At 25.2% G+C, this 23,081-nt stretch overlaps 3 protein-coding genes across 4 annotated transcripts; 1 reads left to right on the plus strand and 2 right to left on the minus strand.

Annotated features, from left to right (window-relative positions):
• Nucleotides 1-1,077: 1,077 nt before the first annotated feature.
• Nucleotides 1,078-12,683, minus strand: LOC132918919 (solute carrier family 15 member 1-like). Its single transcript, XM_060980277.1, is given in 7 exon segments — nt 1,078-1,215; nt 1,950-2,078; nt 2,150-2,323; nt 2,461-2,519; nt 2,522-2,542; nt 2,715-3,004; nt 12,676-12,683. Coding segments are annotated over 7 exon segments (819 nt in total).
• Nucleotides 12,684-14,683: 2,000 nt separating this feature from the next.
• Nucleotides 14,684-22,399, minus strand: LOC132920592 (tRNA (guanine(26)-N(2))-dimethyltransferase). Of its 2 annotated transcripts, none has more exons than XM_060983092.1 (10): nt 22,211-22,399; nt 19,036-19,165; nt 18,479-18,614; nt 18,198-18,385; nt 17,437-17,668; nt 17,222-17,370; nt 16,965-17,118; nt 16,666-16,892; nt 15,581-15,883; nt 14,684-14,826 (listed from the first exon to the last, which is right to left on the minus strand). In XM_060983092.1, the coding sequence occupies exons 1-10, from the start codon at nt 22,269-22,271 to the stop codon at nt 14,763-14,765; spliced, it is 1,644 nt and encodes a 547-aa protein (XP_060839075.1). In that variant the 5' UTR covers nt 22,272-22,399; the 3' UTR covers nt 14,684-14,762. The 2 variants fall into 2 exon arrangements, with proteins under 2 accessions (XP_060839075.1, XP_060839076.1); XM_060983093.1 differs by lacking the exon at nt 22,211-22,399 and adding an exon at nt 19,263-19,549.
• Nucleotides 19,640-21,104, plus strand: LOC132920593 (mitochondrial import inner membrane translocase subunit TIM50-C-like). The gene has a single exon (XM_060983094.1). The coding sequence runs from the start codon at nt 19,924-19,926 to the stop codon at nt 21,040-21,042; it is 1,119 nt and encodes a 372-aa protein (XP_060839077.1). The 5' UTR covers nt 19,640-19,923; the 3' UTR covers nt 21,043-21,104.
• Nucleotides 22,400-23,081: the final 682 nt, after the last annotated feature.

Consider the following 23,081-nt stretch of genomic DNA (forward strand, 5'->3'; position numbering starts at 1 on the left):
GCGATTTGGACTGGTGGTCATCATCGCGATGTCAATCTCAATAGGTAAACATACAGCCGATTTTGTCTTTATTTAAGACTGTTGATTGATGTTTATATAATTAACAATAGTTAATTATGCGTATAATAGTTAAGTTACATACTTACATATTAAATTTAAAATGATTTTTCTTTTTTTAAACTTATTATTATTTACTTTTGAAAAGGAAAACGATAATCCAGTCATTGTAAACAGTGTTTCACCAAATGTCATACAACTCATACAAATTAATTGAGGTAATAATAACCACTTTACTTATAACACGGGTTTGTAAAACCGCATTCGATTTGAATTTCTAAAAATATTGTGTTGTGATTAAAATATGTATAGATATGTACATTAGACCAAAAGGTTATATAGGTTATAGGTATACATACAGAATTAATTAATTTATTATCATATTCATTCTTGTATATGTAAATAGAATTTGTTTCAAATTTTAAGATGTTCATTGAAATAGGTTTCTGTTTTTCAGCCATATAATTTATAGTAAGTTTATTTATAGTCAGTGTATACCTTAAAATTGTATTAATAAAATGTTTTAATCATTTTTAAAATTATTTGTAGCTATAAATCAAGATAGGTATACATTTTTTTAAGCTAGCTATAATAGTTAATAATGTTGTTAACATCTAAGACCGACACAGTTTTAAAGAAATTGTACTTGCCACTTGTCAGATACTTATAAGTTAGCAACATTTAAAGTAAATGAGTAATAAAATATTATCAAAATTCTATGGTAGCTGCAGTTGTCATACTATTTTTCAACGCTTCGTGAAATATTTAAGAATTTGATAATTAATTTTATTTAATTGATATAAGCTCTTATCACTTCTTATTTCCTTTTTTTATTCATTAAAATTATATTGTTTCATCATACTTACAAACTAGAAGGAATTTTCAAAATTGTTTTTTTTTTGGAATTGAGAAATGGATATTCAGCCATCTTCATTTGATGGGACAATTATACTAATACAAAACAGATTACCCCAATAAAAAATATTAGTTTTTTTTTTTTTTTAATAACCATGTTGAACTTTACTGTATCATGTATGAGTGCTTTTTTTCTGAATTCATGTACACATTTCCTGGCATAAGCACTGCTGAAGGCGAGTTACATAAACCGTTATCTTCATTAAATAAACTATTTTCCATTAGTGATATTACAATTGACTTCTAAAAATATTACACACAAATGAACACACAATAATATAATATAGTAAAATCGACTTTCAAGATTTATATATTTTCTGTTATAAAATGGGATTCAATTAAAGACCGCTAAACATTTTTAAAATTTTTTTAAAAATTGTTATTATTTTAATTTATATATTATACTGTTTTGAATAACATTTTTTTAAACTACTCATTCTTTAGCAGAGTAATTTCTCTGAGAATTGTTATTTTTATATATTTAGTTAATTGGTTATACATATTTTAGATGAGCGTATTGGAATAATACCAGAGTACCAGTACCAGAGGAGATACCTCACAAAACATTGTTATACTATTTCGATTCATTGGAAAATAAAATATATACCTACTGCCATTCAATAAAGTAAGAATTTAAAACTTAAAAAGAAAAGAATAGTTAAAAAATAACTTTTTACATTCAAAACATTCGATATAATGAGTATTACCTATTAAAAAAATTTACTTTTATAATCAAAATAAATGCAGGTATGCAAATAACATTATTCACTATAACATCGTTATCAATAATGTCTTACGCTACCCTATAATATATTTTAATCATATGCAACATTGATTATACTTTAATTTCATATTTCATATTATATTTTTTCAACCCTACTTTCACTATTGCTTAAACATTTATAAATTATATTTGGCCTTTTCTTTTCGGTATTCGATTTTTTTATAGATTTTTCTTTAATATATTCTATACTAACCATACGGTTCATAAATGTAATAGTAAACAGCACGAGCAAGGGATTTACCACTTTTAGCATGTACACTTTAAATGTTATGACAATTAAATGGTCGCTTGTCCGTGATGGTTCAAAAATCCAAGTTGTATGCTAAATCAAAAGATAGAAAGCTTATAAAATTAATATTAATACGAATTGCACGTATTTTTAATATTATTAACTTGTTGGTCGAATAAGCTCCAAAATACCGATAAAGGTATATAAAGACAAAGTAAGCGTAACGTTTTCTTCGTGTCATCTATAATTTCGTTTGAAAATGAATCTTTTGCTAATTCTAACCAATGTTTATTTTTTGTATCATTGCAGCGTGATTTTAATCGTTTCCACAAAGAAACCTGTGAGCAATGATACACAATATACTACAAAATAGTGATTATTATCATTGGATATCAGTATTGGAAATTAATATTTTTTTTTTTTATAAAATTTAACATTTTTAAATTAAATGAAATATTCCAAAAACTATACTCACTAAAATACATTTTATCATTTTAGATAGAATACTAGTAAACGATTTTTTGAATAAGTATAAGGGCTTCCACAAACAAGTACGCCTTAAAAAAAAATTGTATTCATATTTTGACGTTTCGCAACTTACATCATATTTTTACTCATTTAAAATTAAATAGGTAGGTATGTATTATACCGACCACTACCTTTTTAATTCTCTAAACTCGATCTAATCAGGTTATGATTTAAAGCACAATAGGCTCTATATATGTTTACCAATTGAGATTGACATCGCGATGATGACCACCAGTCCAAATCGCATAGAATATTTATCGAAATTGTGTCCTTTGAACGATACAATTTTTTTCGTGGCTGGCGAAATAATCATACCGAATAACACGCCTAAGTGTATGGAATAGTATAACGTACTACAGAATCCGTGCACCTGTGTTGACGTTACGTTTTGACTATTTCCGATGACTATTTCCACGTCAAATGCTGTCATACAGCATTTCATACCACCCACACCAATTAAAAGAAAAACCAGACCGCACAGTGTCGTGAAGCTAAATGATTAAAATACGTTTACAATTGATCTGTTTACCAAGTACAATAAGTTTTTAATTCAACAATATAACTGTAGACGGGATTAAATATATTATTGTTTATAAAATTCATTGAATAGAATTTGTCGGTTTTTAATGCTTTTTTATGATGATAAACATGTATTATAATAATTATTACAGTCGTTAAAATAATATGAATATGTCAAATCACTTAAATTTAACAGTGTTTTTTTTCTCTTTATACTATATAATTTTATTTTGAAAAAGTTGAATAAAAAACTATGTAAATATATTATAACAATTAAAAATTATGACATACCATTAATATGCAAGCAAGTTAAAATTATAAATAAATATGAGTTGAATTTATAATATTATTTATACTTGATTGCGTAGTTGTCATCATATTAATATTTTTTTTTTAATAACATTAACTTTGTATTTACTTTAATACAGAATTCTTGGTTTGAACAGTTGACCAAAATAAGATCAGTATTCCAATCCAATATACAATTGAAAATGTGAGGATGGCTCTAAAATACAAAAATATTTATCTACATTATTAAAATTCATAATTTTAGTGAGATAGCAAACAAAGTAAACAATCTTATTTAAATATTATTATTCATTAAATTGTAGTTTTTTCTCATATAATATAGTTAGAGTAATTATACCACAGAATAATTAATTAGGTTAATAATAAGATATCTGGGTATAATTACTAAATAAATAATTTATTAAATCTCAAAAATAAACAATTAGAAGGACACAATCCCACATGGCCACATGTGTTGTAAATACGTTTGTAAAAAACGTACAATATAGAAAATTTGAACAGAACAAATTTTTTGAAGTTGGTTTAATAATATTAGAGTGCAAATAATTTTAAAATCTTATATTTTTAACTATAATATCTATTATATTTAACAATATAATCTATATCCGTTCATCGCTTTTTTTAGGATATTTAAATTTTTAATTTTTTTTTTTTAAAAGGGTTATGAGTATTTTTTTAAATAACAGTTAGGTATAATTTTACATAATTTTAACTCATTTAAAGATTGACATAAAAAACCCGATAATGTTCTTACTTTAAGGTGGATAATAGTTCGATTTACATTAATATTAAAACAAATTAGGTAGGTACACAAAATTGGTTATGCTGAACACAAATTTTCTATATTAGACGTTTTTAAGAAAGATACAATATAATATGTGGATGTGATACCCTCTTAAAAAACTACTAATAACTTAGTACCTGTATTAAGTCATAGGTATTATTAGAATTTACTTACTTATTTTTACCATAATCACTGTTTTTCACTAACCCTCCTATTATTTATGACTGACACATAACAAAACATCATTATAAATACATGATAAATGTTAACTGATTGTCATTCGCTGTACAACAAACGATCTCGAATGCAAAATGATAGTACAGACAGTACAGCTGTAATAAATCACAAATTTTAGCTTTTGACCAGAGGCAAGGAATGTATTAATTATATTATAGTTTTTTATAAACAAACCCATTATTTTTTATTTTTTGTAAAAATGATTTTTATATAGAGGAAAGGATGGTAGCTTACAAATTATCCTACTTTTATTATTATAAACAAAATAAACAATTACCACTAATTGTATTAATCATTTTTTTTTTCAAGAAAAACATTATCATTGATCATTATAACATACTTATAACAAAACAATATTTTATAAAAAATACAATCTAATACAAAATTATTTTTTTTCTTGTGAGGGGATCAGTCAAAAGTATACCCTATACCTGGGTATACTACTGCGCAAAGTTAAATAACACTACAACTAGTTGTTCGAATTTCTATTTAAAAATATTAAAATGTTCAAAAAGTTAATTTGATTATTATAATTTATAAAAAAAAAAAACATTTTATAAAAAAAGTTGGTATAGTCATTGGGAACTCCTTTAATTGTAAAAGAAATCCTGCAAGTATTTGTAAACACCGTATATATTGTTTATACCTACTTAAAAAGTTTAAAAATCAGAATTTTTATAAATTTATTATTAAAGAGGAAAAATAAGGGTGAACATGCTTAGAGTACTATCTTGTAGATAATAATGTTTTAATTCTAGCGAATTTTTTATTTAAAGACAATGAGTATATTATTTCTTATTTTTTGGATTTATTTTACTACAATTTGTCATATGAAAAAATAAAGATTTAGAAAAATGGTCTGTTAACACTACATTAAACTGAGTTATGCTTTACAAATAATAATATTATATTAATAAATTTTTAAATTAAAAAAAAAAAATGAATAAAAAATTGCAGTGCGACGAAGAAAGACGAACGGCTAACATCAACGTCTAGATACTGTCTAGATATTATCCTGTCTGTTGTAATGTTCATATTGTACACTGTAGTGTACTACTTACATCGAAGTCTCGAAAAAGAAAATCGTTCCAAAAACTCCATTATAACGACAAAACACATACGCAATGGATAAATGTTCTTAATTTTACTATAAGTACCAAGATTAATATTTTACAAATAATATTAAGCACTGCAAACTCGTTTTGTAATTTAGATTGAAAAATAATTAAACATCAAACAAACTAAAAAAAAATATTCCATGACAACCTATATTATAAATATATAATTATTGAAAAAAGACTATGTTGAAATTAAAATCAAACGTTTATTTTTATAAAAAAACATAATAATAGTGGTTCAACTAAAAAAAAGTAAATTCACTACTTTAATCTTTATACTTGGAAAAAAATTGAATATTATGAAATCTCATTAAATTATTTATTGTCGGTGAGACTTCGTTTTTGCAATAAAAAGTTATAAAAACTATGAAAGCGCGGTATACATTATTTATATTTAAACTAGGGGCTGGTTAAACTCGATTCCGGTGTGTAGAAGCTGCCTTCGGCGCCTTCAAGGTGGTTGAGTGAAAATCGTTTAACCGGAAATTCGGTAGGAAATGGTGATCAGGTGTCTAGAAATTGGTCACTAAAAATGTGATAAAGTCGATTACCGTATTTTTTTGAGTTAACAGTTTTTTTATAACTTATCAGTTATCATTCGGTGTAAAAGTTTGTCGCATCGCATGCCTGGTTTTTTTTTTAATTCAAAAATAATAAAAAGATGCCGATAATTTTTATTGAGTGTCTAGCTTCAGTCATCAATCGGTGTAATACCGTGTCCCGTCGCATGCCCGGTTTATTTTTGAATGAATAAAAAAAATATAAATATGAAAAATGAAAAATGGTAATTGGAGATCTAGCTATCAGCCCTCAATCGATGCAAATCGATACCTGTACTCCCGACGTCGAAAGTCGGAAGCTGTTTTGTAGGCGAAAATGATTAAGTCGATTGCCGTGTTTGAGTATTAAGTAATCCATAATCATCGGGGGAGTTTAATTTACACGTATCTAAACCTATCCGACTGCGTCTGATCGCGGACGATGTGGGTGGTGCACGGATGAAATTATATTTCTATTATATATTATGTCGCATACCCAGTTCTTTTTTGAATGAATAAAAAAAAAAAAATACTAAAAAGTAAAAATGGTAATTGGGTGTCTAGCTAACAGTCCTTAACCGATGCAAATCGATACCTGTACTCCCGACGTCGAAAGTCTGATGCTGTTTTGTAGAAGAAAAAGTTAGTCGAATACGTGTTAAAACTTAAATTAAGATGTCAGATACCATCGGGGGAAAACTATTTAAACGAAATTAAACCTCCCATCAGGTAAGCAATCAGACTATTCCTAATATGAATAATAAGATAATATAGTATATATTATATACTATTTGAATGTACCCAATTTATTCAAAGAATCAAATATTAATGCTCATACATGATCTGTATAATTTCAATACATATTTTAAATATTAATACATATATTGTGGTTCATTAGATAGGTACCTATTTTTTCAACAATACAATAATTATTTAAATTTAAAACCTGTAGAATTATACTCGAATATTTAATATGATATATAAACAATTGAAGCAATAATTTAAAACTTATTGATGATTATTAATTCCATTATTATTAAATTATTTATTTACTCTTAAGCAAAATTTAACGAACACATGGTAGCTAATGAATACTATTGTTTAATACTGCATATTATTAATAAAAATACATTACAACGTTTATACATTGATTTTTATTAGTTGAGTGTTGGATATCTATTACACTCCAGAAGCCTAACTAATTTACATAATATAAATCTTACCACAGAACAATATTAAATATTATTTAATGTATTTATCTGCACTTAACATCCATATTATAATACTATAAGTGAAATAGAATACTTGAAATTACCAAATGTATCTCCTTCCGTGGTGGCAAATGTTGCAAAAAGAAAAGTGTCCCAATCTTGACAGCAGTATCAATGTTTTAATAACATTTGCATTATTTGGTGTACAAAAACATAAAATATTTTTGTCATACACCCAAGTACACGAATACAGTACTTTGCGACACGGCCGTCGTCGAGAAACACTTTTATGATATACAGCACAACCCGTTAAAGCTACCGAGAACAACAAAACAATATATAAATACGATATAATGCAATTTATTGAATCAAAAAAACAGTATTGTGCATCGATAAACGGGCTTCGAATCAAACATCAGTGCTCTGCGTAATATAGTATACGTGTAAATTTAAGCAAAAAAATAGAATAAATGCCTCGTACATTGATCGGCGTTTGCGATCTTATTTGAGTTGATAAAAAGCGAAAAACACGTCCGGAGGACCGTCGTCGGCAGTCGTACTCGTTATCGCGATCGCTACAAACGTAAACGGCGAAAAAACTGTACACACGTACGTCTTTCAAAAGACGCACATTACGTGAATATGAAAAAAACGGATTGGAAAAACTCTGAAAAAGTCCAGTTAAAATCCTGTGAAAAATGGAAAATATTCGAAAAATCACGCTAGTAGAAATAATAATAATTAATATAATCGATCGCACGGCGCACAATGCACATAGATCACGTTTTATTATAATATAAGAAGAAGAAGAAGAAGAAGATAATTTAGTGATCCGTGGTACCGACTGCATTACTCTGGAAAAATGTCAGTATTGATAACATGGGTCATAAATCATCTATGTATTGAGCGTCGTGAACAGTGTACAAAATACCTATCCGTCAAGAGAATTTAGAATAAATTTCATTTATTTCTTATCTTACATGTTTGTGTTCCTTATTTACGTATTGTTTGGTTAGTACAAAACATTTTAAAACAAAAGAATTTATTCCTATTTTTTTATTAATAATTTAATAACTGTTGCCTATTGACTATTACTATAATAACGATATTGTCAATAAAAAAAAGAGCAAACCCGATTGCGAAATTAATAATTATGCTCATTTGGAGATACATGATTGTGTACCTACACTTTTTAATTAAGATTTTTGTATAATGTTGCCAAATTCCCATAACTTAGCGTATATTACTCTTTTATTTTAATTACGTTGGATGAAAGATAACGATTTCTCAATCCAATTAGTTGTTCTTTCAGCAATTTGAAAACTTCGAAATATATAGAAAACGTTTATTTTGTTTATTATTATTAGAAATAAAAGCTTCGACAGCAATGGCTATTGGCTGACATTTGATATTAATGTATATATATATTTTTTATACATATTATATTAGTTAATACAATAGTTCTTTACATACCTATTCGTTAATTGTTTACAATAATATCCATTTATTTGATGAAGTTTAGTGTCTGCTTAATAATTAATTAATTATAATAAAATTTAATAATTTGTATTGCTATGTTGATTAGTTTGGAGTGTTTGGAGCTAGAGACTGTTAGAGAAAGGGTCCAGCCCATATAATTAATTAAAATAATAATTTTGTAGTTTAGATAAAATTGTTAAAAACCATAATTTTTTCAATTTCAGTATTAATGACTCAAGTACAAGTTTCTTATCATAACTTATTTTTACAATATTTTAAAATATCAAAAATATATTTACACAATTTTTTCTTCTATTATAGTCTATGGACATTTGAAATTCAAATTTTGAAAAAATTAATGCTACCATTTTTTCTGCAAAAACATTAATTATTTGTTGTAATTCAAAAATGATTAACCGTATAGATTTGATAATATTTACAATTACGCGCATACTATGTTTATCTATACACACAAAATTAAATTTCAAAATGTTCTTACCTAACGATAATATACGATTTCTATTAAAGTGGCTGCCGGCTGGTCTAACACGCCAAAGTTTCCTTTCCCCATTGGCAGTATTGTTATTATTATTTTTTCATATTTTCAAGTTTAAACTGTACTGAAATAGTAAGCAAAAGCGTTCAGAACGTGTATTTATAAACATGCACCTATGTTATTTATTTATCCAAAATAAATAGAAAAGAAGAATTGACACTTGACATACGTTGAAGTTGTACAAACATTTTCAAATACCTCACATGAGCGCTAAACATCTGCAATTTTTAGACTAGATAAAATAAAAATAAAATTGTATTCTATTGCCGTTATTTTTGTAATCAAATTATGTAAAAGTTTGATTTATATGTCTTATGTATTTTTATGTTTGATGAGAGTAAGTATTAAGAATTCGTCTACTTTATTTTTAAAACCAAATTTTGGTGACAACTGAGTATAATTATATTTTATATTCAAGCACCCCTTCCGACATAGAACAATCTTACGTATGCCAGAGGATTGTCTATCTATATTCTATAATATAATGTATTTATTATGTTTACATGGTTGTGCGTTTATAATCTTTGAAACCACAAAAGCTATCATAACCAAATTCACATATTAGGTTTAGTTTAGGTCTGCAGCTGGCGTTTCCATTTGTTTATACTTTAGTTGGATATCGCAAAAAAAATCTTTATGGGCAATACAATTTTTGTCAGGTCATAATTATATTATAATAATTATTATTAGATATGCAATGTCATTGGAAAAATGTCTACTGTATAAAATATTTTTAAAAATAGATGCTGAGATACCGTCCCAGGCTCAAAACATTTTTAATTAAATATTAGTTTTTACGGTGTATATATTTTTTTATATTGTATCATTTTAAATTAAAACTTCAAGGACATCACTGTTAACACTCTTCCAAAGTACAAACTTTTTTATTTCTTGTAATATTTTTTATCTTTAAACGATTTTTAAGTATTTTTAAATTGTAATATTTTGCATACTCGTAGGTGACTGGACTAAAAATTAAAATATCATTAAACATCAAAGTAAAAACACAAATAATATTCTTAACTTTAATTAGTTTTATAATAGGTAAATTCACTCTAATATTAAAGTACTATAACAACTAGGGACGTATACAGGAGGGTTCAACCGCCCTCTCCCGAAATAATTTCGAGTAACGAAGAAAAAATTGTTTTATTATGTAGCGGCACAATTTGTATTACTATATTTTGTAAACCCCCACCCACCGAAATTTTTTTTTTTATACGTGCCTGATAACAACACAAAATTGGTTTTGCTCTACACAAGTTGTCTATGTTGCACATTTGTAAAACAAACGATACATGCGAGTGTGGCATCCGCTTAAGTTATAAAAATTAAAAATATTTTTTAATGTTTGTTAGATCTAAATACATTAATGAATTAAAAACATAAAATAATAAAAGGTATCTTTTGGAAGACATTCGTCGACAGCCAACGGGTCTACGCGTGGAAGACAAAAATCATCATTTAATAGTAATAATATTAGGTATTCTTGTTTTCATTTTGTAATACATTTTTGTATAACAGTGCAATTATAACAATGATGAATATGTTTAAAAATTAGATTAAATATAATAAAGAAAATAACGGTATGATTAAAAAATCGAATCTTCTGAAACCTGGATGTTTAGCGAAAAATGAGAACTCTGGATTATTAGAGAGAAAAAAATCTATATCATTAGACAATTTACCCAAGCATCGCCTAAAACAGTGTCTATCAACATCGAAAAACCAAGAAACTACATCTATAGCTATTAGGTACCGGAATTGATAAAATAAGTGCTTCTACACCTAATCTAAATCCAAATTTCCCTGGAATAAATTCTAGTGACAAGTATTTATGTTATTTACTAAGTTATGTATTTAAATTTAAAATTCATAAAATTAATTGTAAGAGTCGAAATTCAAACTCAGAATCACGTTATAGTAACTATGGCGTAGTTAAAAATAGAAAAGAAATGCGACCTTTAATTAAAAAAGCCTGCCTTTCAACAAACATCTATACACAAAGTATTATCTATATACATATAATATAATTATAATTAAATATCTCTTGTATTCTGTCCCATGAGAAAATACTATACTTGTCAATTATTTACACATTATAAAGAATAAGTGTTTGTCAGGGTGAGATTAAGATTAAGTTAGGTCATCCCACAAATCATCCCACCCACATTTATTGTCCTTAAACATATTATGCGAGACACTTTTCGACCAAAATCGTACCCTCATCCTTTTCGGCTTATTCACTTTTCACTTTTTAGGCCAAACTAAAAAATTCAATATTTTACTGTATGTTATTCATTTATGAAAGTACTAAATTATTTATACCTATGTCATTAATTATTTGATCGGTGGTCATCGTGTTTGATGGTAATCGTTATAGGTAGGTATATTTTTAGTCACTATTTGCTATGACCAAGATAAAATATCAATAATTGATTAAATTTGCTGGATTTTTTATTTTATTTTTGTAAAAATAAATGTAATAATATATTATTATTCTATATAATATTTTAACAATAATTATTGTATAATATATATACGCTTAGTAATTGTAAAAAGTATTGAGCAAATAATTATATTATTTTTATTATTGTTAACTTATATAATATATATATACAACTATTTTGTACAACTTATATTTTAAATACTTTTCTATACTTATGTAAAACATATAGTAAATATTAAACTTTTAAACTTGGCGCAAAAAGGGAAGAGTATGATTTTGGTCAAAAAGGGAAATGTATAACTTTAGTCGGAAACGGGCATGACCATATGCAATGTAGACAGTTGTTCACGTTTATCATTTGAAATCTTAATATTAAAGTGGATCAACCTATAATATTGACCTCTTAAATACTATTATTTAATAGTGAATTGGGAGTACCATTAGACCATTATTTTAAAACAATTTTGTTTGATTTTATAAAGTACTATAAGTAATTGAATTAATTTTGTAGATTTAAAATTATTTCTTGACTACTCCAAATACAAATACAATTCTAAATAATGGTAGTATAAAGCCAATGACGACTTCTAGATTTACTGGTATGTGTAAGTATTTATTACATAAGCTAGAAAGAAATCAAATATTCAATGAAAACAAATATATGTAAGAAAATTATGATAAAATACTATTATGAAGGAAAAATGGATAAATCGTGGCTTATGACTGGTATTATAAACTTAATAATATATAATATATATATATAATAATTGAATTTTAAATTTTATTAAGCTGTTCCCATTACTGTATACTACCATTGAAAAAATAATAGGTCATAACTACTCTTAAAAATACACCATTTATTCAGATCATGCCGTACATTATGTAACTGATAGTCTGATACTCTGATACATTAAAAGTGGCAGATCATAGTAATATTTAAGTTTATTATTTATATACCTACCTCGTCATCTTCATAAGATTTTTGAAAAAAAAATATTTATACATATTTTTTCATTTAAGTAACACAATCATATTAATGTGTTCAGTGTATGATAAATGTATGATACTGAAATATGTAAATAGAATAAAATAAACAGTAAAAATAATGACTTATTAACAGTTAGCTTATGGTTACCTACCTATAATTTTTCAGTTTAAAGTTTAAACCATAATTTAATCATAATTGATGTATCACTAATTTATTTATTTTAAACTTTTAAATGTTGTACCTACTAATGTTTTGTTCTTGTATAGTAAACGCTAGTCATTCATTTTCACAAGTGTTTGGCTTATTTCTTTGGTTAGTAGAACTATGTGAATCTCAAAAAGAATTCAACGTTTTGGACGAAATATATCCATCAATCTTTGTTTCGGAAAAGTCTGCAGATTATGACAAAAAGTGCAATATAAGGTACCTAACCTACATGCTACAATTGTATTTTAAGTTAAGTTTTCAAAGTACCTACATTTTTATAAAATTATATAAAAATGGAATATACAACTTGAATGTATTATTCTAAATTATTTATTTTCATCAATAATACTTTTGAACATATATAACACTAGTTATATATTAAACTTTTATTATTTATTTACTATATATTTAGATATTATAAACATCTTTTAGTTTTTTTTTATAAATAAATGTAAATCATGTTTACATAGTTGTACATGCCATTTTTATTAAATTAATATCAAATTGAGAGCAAAGACACTATTAAACCAATATTCGAGAATTACTGCATAAACAAGAAGAGCTCTTGCTGAAAAATGATGGTTTGTCAAAGTTATTTTATCTTATATTAGACTAAGTACTATTATTATTGTAATACTAGGTACTATCTATAGTAAGTAACTCTATACACTAGATAACCTATATGATATTGTCACCTGCATATACATTTTAGAATAGGTACCTATTATTTTCTCACCTAAAATATTATTTTATGCATAGGTAAACATCAAAATAAATTTAAATTAAAAATCATTATAATATATCGTAAAATATTAATTCAAAACTAGGTATAATAACTTCAAAATAATATAGCATATAAATTAATAAAATTAAGACAAGTATAATATGAATTTTTCTTTACTCACAACAGTTCCTTGTCATTCACCTTACAACCAATACTTGCAATTTATTATGTATCATATAGTATAATGTATATAGTATGCCATAAAGAAAAAATACTAAAATAATCACTAAAATAGTAAACTTAACGTTTTTTAAAAATGTACAAATCCCTAAAACTAGAATTGGAATTAATACTTAATTTAAGTATAAAAATGTACTTAATATGCTCACAAATCATTGTTTAATTTATATTGGACTAAAGATTGAATTATGTGCACCGAGACTAAAGCTATTATGTATTGATCATAAAATAACAAATTAAAAATAGGTACTATCCTGAGAACTGCGATCATATTTTTCCTATTTAATAAGAAATAACATGCGCCTATTTAGTATTTACTATTTACCTGTACAATTGATTTTTAATTTCCATTGTAAAAAATAACATTAACAACAAACTAAAAAGCACTGGATTATTATATGTATAAAATTATTTTGTACTGAGAAAAGAATAATAGCTTGATTATGACTTGAGATCTATATTAAAGACAAATTAGTCTTAGAAAATTTAAAACAGTTGTTTTTATTGTATTATTGATATTTTAAATTGTTTTCTTAAAATAAATAAATTTATAATTCAATAATGTAAACATTATAAGTTATGACGCAGCAAAAATATAATAAACAACTGTATTAACTGCAAAATAGATTTCATAAAATTAGTAATTTATCCACTATGTAATCTTTAATAATATTGATTCACTTATGGCAAACATTCATTATTTAGTAATATTTACTAATCACTAATGACCAGTAATAGATATTTTAAAATGTTATCAATGTATATAAATTATATATAATAATATAAATTATTCCATAAATTAACACAATGTTTATAAACTATAGGTTATATTGTAAAAATAATCTGTTATAACAAAACATGTCATATTCAAGATACATACAAAATTAAACTATTTAGAACATTTGATATCCGTTTCACCTTCCACTTCAGTAGTACTTAGGACAACTTTCTGTCTGAAACAAATATAATTTTAAATTATACAAAAATCAAAATAATTAAATAACACAACTATAATATTATTTTATAATAACAATATATTATAAAAATTAGATCCTCGGATTTATACTGCAATGCATGTCTTATAAGATATAATTAATCAACTTTGACAAAAGTTAAATTTTTTTTTCTGAGCTTACTTTTATTTTACATATATTTAATTATTTTGTCATGATACATTTTTTATATTTTATGCATAATTCATTATTTTTAGCAATAATTTAATATTAAATTAATTCATTTTCATGAGTATTCATCTAGGACACTTAAATACTATATTTTGTTGAAATTTATGGTGACTATTTTAGTATTTTAGTAAAGTATACTTGACATGTCTTGATGTTTTGTAAATACAATTCATCACAATTGTAAAATTATAAGAAATAAACAATAAACATTTTATAAAATGGACAAGTTAACCATTAAAGTAAAGTATATATTTTTAAAACCTTTCAGTCGCAAAAAAAGTTAAAAGAGATGTATCCAAATTTTAGTCTTCTACCAGAACCAATAATTAAAAGATTGGAAACACGGATGAGTGCAGTGAAATACTATTGAAAAATGAGATAGCTTGTTGTAATTAAGAAGAAAATCTAAATATTACACTATTTAATACATATTAATTTATCTACATATTACATTTTTTTAAAACAAGAATCTCAACCCTAATAATAATAAATAATTTAAAAGGATAAATATTTAAATTCTTACTTTGAATTTCCTTTAGTTCCTGGTCCCCAGTATGGTGCAGGATTCTGTTGATAACGTACTAATCCCTGCAATGATTTGGGTACTGTATTATATTTTTTATCAAAAATAATTTCAGTCATCGACTGTTTAGACAAAATTGTTCTTGCTGCAACGGAATCTTGTAATCGTTTTTCAGATACTGGATGTGTTTGAACCCAAGTTCTGATGACATCCCAAATAACTGATTGAGGTGCATCAGTTTTAACACTATTTTGTGCACAATGTGATGAAGATACACGGTATCCAGCACCCACTAATGCAGAACTAAAATTATTTAAAAAAATACATTAAATATATTAATATAATATGTTTTTTAATTTTTATATCACCCAAAAAATATTTCATAATTCTTTTATGTTGAACTTTATTTAGACTAAAATTAAACAAATAATATGACTTAAACATAATTTAATGTATAATTATTAATTATATATTAGTTTTGATTAAAATTAGTGATGGGTTAAATCCTGATTTTTTAAATCAAACTGAACTTTAAATTATTTTTTCAAACCCGAATTGAACTTAGAATCATTTTAAATCAAACGCAACTCAACATTTTTGTAAACATATTTTCACCAACAGCATTGCCGAGATATCGGAATATTACCATGGGTTTACCAAAAATTGATTTTTTTCACTACAATAAATATGATAAAAATAAAAATAGCAAAATTATGAATGTAGGTATACGGCCTATAGGTATAGTTCAATTTTAGAACCCTAAAAATACTTGATAGCTCAGTTTGAATTTTTATTATACAGAGTTCGAATTTTGAACATCAGAGGTTTGGTTTGGTTCGAGATTCGAACAGTTCAACCCATCACTCATTAAAATATACATTTCAATATGAGATTTATATTTTACATTCAACTTAACAAATGTTTGAGAATAAAGATAAAAAAAAAGCAACAAGTTGCTGTTCTATTTTGCCCTAGATAAAAATAGTAGACATTAATAAGTGTTAATGTAAGAGTTTAAAAGTATTTTGTACAATTATTTATAAATAAGTAGATAACAGAAAAAAAATAAACTGATTTATACTTACAAAAAGTATCTCAATGGCATTGCTTCACAATGAACAGTGTTGGTAAGTGAAGGTACTGTATAATACAATGGAATATCCTGTAATTCTTCTTGCATCATACCCAACATTCCTCTCATTCGCCTAATGGTATTAAATTTTTTTTCAGCTTCTTCAGTTTTTATGTAATTGCACAATTTAGTGAGAAATTCAGTGTTATACAAAGGACCTGTCCATATAGGACCTCCCACCTAATCAAAATAATAAAATAAAATATTAATATTAAACATAATTTTTATAAATTTTAAATTATAACCACTTACTAAATGAGGAAATCCACAATGTTCACATTTTTTGTCAACTGGTGGGCCAGACAAAAGAGTAAATTTCATATTTTTTGTATCTGATTTAGCAGAACCCAATGGTAATAAAGTTGTCATATTACATCCTCTACACTTATACACTGTTGACATTTTGCTATTAAGTAAAAATTTGTTAATAAATTTGTATATTTTATGTAATATACTACTATACTAGTATTTAATTTATATAATACTACAATTGTATGAACTATATTTACCTAGACATTGTTTTACACATAAAAGGACTAGTACGTATAACTACAAATACCCTTATATAAAAATCAGCACTTATTGATAATAATGGTTCCATATAACGACCATATCGAGTACACACATTTGTAATTGTATGTAAAACAATTCTTAATGCCTAAATATAAATATAAATAAAAACTTAGTAAATACATTTAAATAGCTATAGATATGAGACATATACCATTTCATGACAAGCTGGAGATCTCAACGATATTGAACCATACTTGGCATAACACGATTCTGGTGTATTACCAGCTAAGACAGCCATATCAGTGCAAGTGACTAACAACAATCCATTGTCAGCAAGGCTACATACAGCTGGATCTAATAAATTTGTTGGGCATCCATAAGGATCTAAATCGACAACATCAAATTTAGTTTCAGATTCAAATTGTCTTTTTCTCATAACATGTCTATACAAAAAATAAATATATATTACACACGTGATGCAATTATCTATTAACTGTAAAGCAATTAAAAAATGAGTTAGTTTTGATTTAGATTTTACAAATATTTTAGGATTTTTAACATAGTTTTAGATAAGTTTTAATAATACACATACAGTGGATCCTCGATAATTCAAACCTCTACAAGTCGAATTTCCGATAACTCGAATATTTTATTTTTGCCCACATGATTCGAGTTATCGAGGTTCCACTGTATAATAAAGTAGTTTTTTTTTTAAATATTGACATAAAACGTGTTTTTGCTATGTCTAACGTTATTAAAAAAAAGACTGACATGAAAAACATAGTTTTAAAACATAATAAAAAGTTAAATAGGTTAATTTTAGAAGTTTTTTTAATTTTATAATATTTAAATGTTCGCACGAGAGTATGTAAAATATATGATTTTATTCCCTAATTTCTAAATTTAGTAACTTATTTGTTTATCTTGATATAAATATAATTAATTATTAATGGTTTAAAAAATAAAACTTACGCAGCATCATAAAGTGTAGATGTAACTAAATTTTTAACATTGTTTTCTTCAATATTTTTATTCATTATTTGTACAGCTGTTTTTGATATATCATTAGCATATATTTGTTTAACTCCTGGAACTTCAAGAGCATATCTAATAGCTCGTAAACCAGTGGCTGCTAATGCTTCTAATATTTCTAAACCCGACTAAAATGATAAAAAAAAAATTGTTTACTTACTAAATGCTAATCAATTAAATATAATTTATAAATAAAAATTAACAATATACATCCAACCAACTTCAATTTGTGTTCCAATTTCTAGTTTCACAGGTTCAGCTTGTGTTGTATTATTCTCATCAGGGGATCTTTGTCTTTTTCTGGTTTTCAGTTTTTCGTTATGATGGATTTCAGAAAATACTGAAAGAACAGCAATACTGAAATAAATAAAAAATAAATAAATAATTTTCAAGCAAAACATACATTTTTAGTTAAATAATTTTAATTGTTTAAATAAAGGGGAATAGAGGAATTTGTAAATTAATTAAAAACTTTAACATGATTAAATTTTATTATATTAAATAATAATAAAAAAAAAATTATTTTTACTTTGAACATTTATTCTATTTATAAGTTATACAAAACCTTTTAAATATTCAACTAAAAATAATTTCTAAGAAAAACAATAAAAATTTGGAAAAAAAATCATCAGTTAATTTGTCAAGATATTTTAAACCTTTTTACGCGGTTACATAATTGAATAATTCAACGATATTTGAGTTATATGCATATATATTAATATTCATGATATATTTATTTTTAATGTTTAACACGATAATAATGTAGGTATAATTTCACCTTAAATCTCTATTAAACTCTTGCACAGGATTATAAAATACTTTGCTAGAGCTAGGCACCCGAATTTTGGCTCTGCCTTCACTTATTTCTGTATATTCAGTTGAAGATTCCATACCGAAACGACAGCAACCTAAATAATAAATAATACAATATTAGTATCAATAATTGACAATAATATGAAAAAATATTTATAAAAAATTAGTAAATTTTTGTTAAATAATAGGTACCTTAATTAAATGTCAAATATTTTATGAATTATTAAAATATGAGTTATAAAAGTTTCAGTTTTGTCATAACTAATACACAAAAGTTATAAATTTTTAAACTTTTGATTGCCTAATTAATACTTTAGTTATTTGAATTTAAAAAAAAAAATGGTTAATGATTGATACCATAAAATTTTTTTTTTATTTTTGTGGTTTAAGACATGACAAACTGTAAATATACTAGTAACTAGTATTTTTTGTCATGGTTTAAGATTTTAAACTATACAGTTTTGAATGTTTTGATATAAAGTTATGTACTGTCGTATTGATGTCAATTGAGGTTATGTCCACCGGTATGTTTTCATTTTTCTTATCTAACATTATTTTTCTGCCTGTCTACCGTGCTATCTGCCATAGTGCCATATTATAATATATATAGTTATTTATTAGTATTTAGTTTAATTCGTTCATACTACATAGTGCTACATAGTTTGTCAACTTTAAATTTATTTGTTTTTACTATTATTACTTATTAGTTATTTGCATTATACGTTAGTTACATCATGGTTATTTGGTGACTTTGATGTTCAGTGTCAAGCTTCAGGTTTGGTGATATGTATATAATATTTAGTATTTTTCTATAATATGCCTACAAATTAACATTTGATAGAACAACATAAATATGGCACAATTTTTATTCCGAGGACTTCGACTGTGCAACACTACTATTTTGAACAAAACAGCAGTGTGTTGCAAATGCGAGAGAAATACATTCAAACTGATAACAAACATACAACCATCGTTTTTTTCGGTGTTAAACAAGAAATTGTACAGTTCTCAATCTGAAAAAAAACCTGCTGAAACATTAGGAACGACACGTGCACTTGATCCATTAGATATATTTGGCGAGAATAAAGATGAAAGACGTAAGGAAAAAGAAAAAGCGATAAAAAACTTAAAAATAGGGTTCTTCTTCATAGGTGCATCTTTAATGATGGTTCTTGGCACTGGTCTTTATGTTTTAATGGATGACAATTATTATAAAAAAGATGAAGATGAAAAAGATATATATCCAATACGTCTGTTTAATCGTGGACGGTTGGCCGTCAGAGAGTTTTTTGAATCGATGAGAGCACCTTCTTATGAAAAACTATTGCCTGATCCTTTGCCATACCCATATATCCAACCACCTTACACATTAATTATAGAAATGACAGACCTGCTTGTTCACCCAGAATGGACATATACAACTGGATGGAGATTTAAAAAGAGGCCAAATGTTGATCATTTCCTAGAGCAAGTATCTCAAAATTATGAAATAGTTGTATTCACAGCTTCGAATGGATTTAATGTTTACCCAATTTTAGACAGTTTGGATAAAAATAATGTAATTATGTATAGACTTGTTAAGAATGCAACTGACTATATTGATGGACATCACGTAAAAAACATTGACCGTATTAACCGTGATTTATCCAAAGTTATTATGATTGATTGGAATGCAGATTCAGTAAAATTACAAAGGGAAAATGCTTTGGTAATACCCAGATGGACAGGCGAAGATGGTGATCAACAGTTGATTCAATTAGCTGAGTTTTTAAATGTAGTTTCAGCAAGTGAAGTGAATGATGTACGAGAAGTACTCTCATATTACAAACAGTTTGATCACCCACTTGAAGTTTTTAAAGAAAATCAAAGAAAATTATTAGAAATGCAAGAAGAACAAAAACAAATATCAGGCACACTTCCAATAAATAAAGCAAGAGGCTCGTGGAAAGATAAATATCTATATGGAAAATAAATTTTAACTGTTATTACATTTTTGTTTTTTATACCAAAAATAAAGTAGGTAGTAGATATTAATACTGCTCGTTTATTATTTACTCTATTATAGTAATTTTTTAATTAAAAAAGTCACCTGTTCATGCTTAGTAGTAAAACTATTGAAAACACTTAAATAGTTAATTTATTAGGTATTATTTAGGTATATTATCTAGTTAATAAAATCATAAATTGTAATAATATAAATAATTTTGTACTTCCTTAGAACATATCTAAATAAATGACTTTTGTTTAATATAGATCTAAATATTTATTTCACTTGAATAATTTTTATTGATAAAAAATAAATTTGGACTACAAAATAATAGATGTTGAATTAATTATAATCAATACTTCAACGATATGTACCCTGTTGAGTTTATTACACAACAAGCAACAATATAATATGATTGCCAAATTAATAGGTGTTCAAAAAGTTACTTTGATTATTTCTTATGAAAAATATTGTTTAGTTACATTTTTCACTTCAAAGTAATTTTCGATAATATTTCAAATACAGCATATCATATTTAGCCTGCACAATGTATCAAATATCTATTAATCTTTAAAAAATTAATTTAATTGTTATGTGTATGTATTATGTTTAAAGACCACTTATATAACAATAGCAATATTACTCATGAATAAAATTGTTATTTAAAGTCTTAAAAATGTATATACCTATATTTATTATTTATACATATGCATAAACAAACTAAAATAGGGTTATACTGCATTTAAGAGTTGCACTTGATTTAAAAACAAAGGAGAAACAATTGATTGAGAAAGTGTAAGTATAATGTAACAACTTATCAATAATATTTAATTAACACTGTGTACATAAATAATTATACTATTTATACTACCTATTGTAAGTCATTTAAAAATACTAAAAAAAAAACAGATATATAAAACAACATCTTTTATACCTGTAAAAAACGCATTTACTTATAACTTTATATAAAAAAGCTTAAATTTAAAACATTAACATGAATATATATTAATTAAAATCGTATGAAATATATGATGAAATAATGTTATACATGTTTTGAAAATACATTCTTAAAGAATTTTACTTATTTAGTATCAGTTAAATAATAATATTTTCATTAAAAAAAAATAAATATAAGGATTTATTATCAACTTACGTGTATTATAATATAATATTGGATACTGTTTTATTAAACATTTTATTCGATTAAAATTCATGGCTTGTTTTAAATTATCGGTCTTCACAAATATAAAATAAATATTTTAAATTTTAAAACTTGAAAATATTATTTTAGATATAGATAAATGCATAAAATAAATCAATAAAACATATGGGCTTTAGCCTTGTTTGGAAAAAAATAGTTTCTATAAACTTAAGGTTTACAAATTATTCTTGGTTTGACATTATAGTAGTTTTGCATAAAAAAATTAAAAAATGATTGTTATTAACTTGGATTGTAAATTTGTAAATGTATTATACATTTATCTATGAAAAATACTTATTAATAAACAATATACATTCTGTATAATTCGTTATTACTTATTAATATTTTAAAATATATTCTTGAAATTATTTTTCATATTCATAAATCATAAATGAAAATATTATGAAAAAGAAGTGTATCTCCGAGGTTTTAAACTTTTAACATATTTAAACATTTTAAACCAATAAAAAATTATACGAGGTAGAAGTAGAAAAGAGATAAACTAATATGTGATAACGATAAGCGAAGACTATTATTATTAAAATTTGAAATTTCTTTATGAATAATGTTACAAAATTATTTATTTATTTTATATGATTAATGGGTATTCGAATCCTGAAAATTCACAAACTATTTTTAAATACATTTCGTTTTTAACTTTTTTTTATCATTTAACCGGCAGCAGAGGAAGCTCTGTGTGAACCACGGTCTTAGAAGATCTTCTAAGACCGTGGTGTGAACAATACCATTTCTCTGCTGCCAATCTGCTATCGTTTGTTCATCTATACAAATTTTGCAAAAATATAAAACATTTAACATATTA

The sequence above is a fragment of the Rhopalosiphum padi genome, chromosome 2, assembly GCF_020882245.1.
Source record: "Rhopalosiphum padi isolate XX-2018 chromosome 2, ASM2088224v1, whole genome shotgun sequence".
Taxonomy (NCBI): Eukaryota; Metazoa; Arthropoda; class Insecta; order Hemiptera; family Aphididae; genus Rhopalosiphum; species Rhopalosiphum padi.

What these genes read in the sequence shown, in the direction of transcription:
- LOC132920593 (XM_060983094.1), top strand. Translation starts at nt 19,924, where the DNA reads ATGGCACAATTTTTATTCCGAGGACTTCGACTGTGCAACACTACTATT.
- LOC132920592 (XM_060983092.1), bottom strand. Translation starts at nt 22,271, where the DNA reads ATGAATTTTAATCGAATAAAATGTTTAATAAAACAGTATCCAATATTA. An exon ending in TCTACACTTTATGATGCTGC is followed by an intron (nt 17,669 to 18,197) that starts GTAAGTTTTATT and finishes TTTTTTGTATAG; the next exon opens with ACATGTTATGAGAAAAAGAC. An exon ending in ATTGTGGATTTCCTCATTTA is followed by an intron (nt 16,893 to 16,964) that starts GTAAGTGGTTAT and finishes TATTTTGATTAG; the next exon opens with GTGGGAGGTCCTATATGGAC.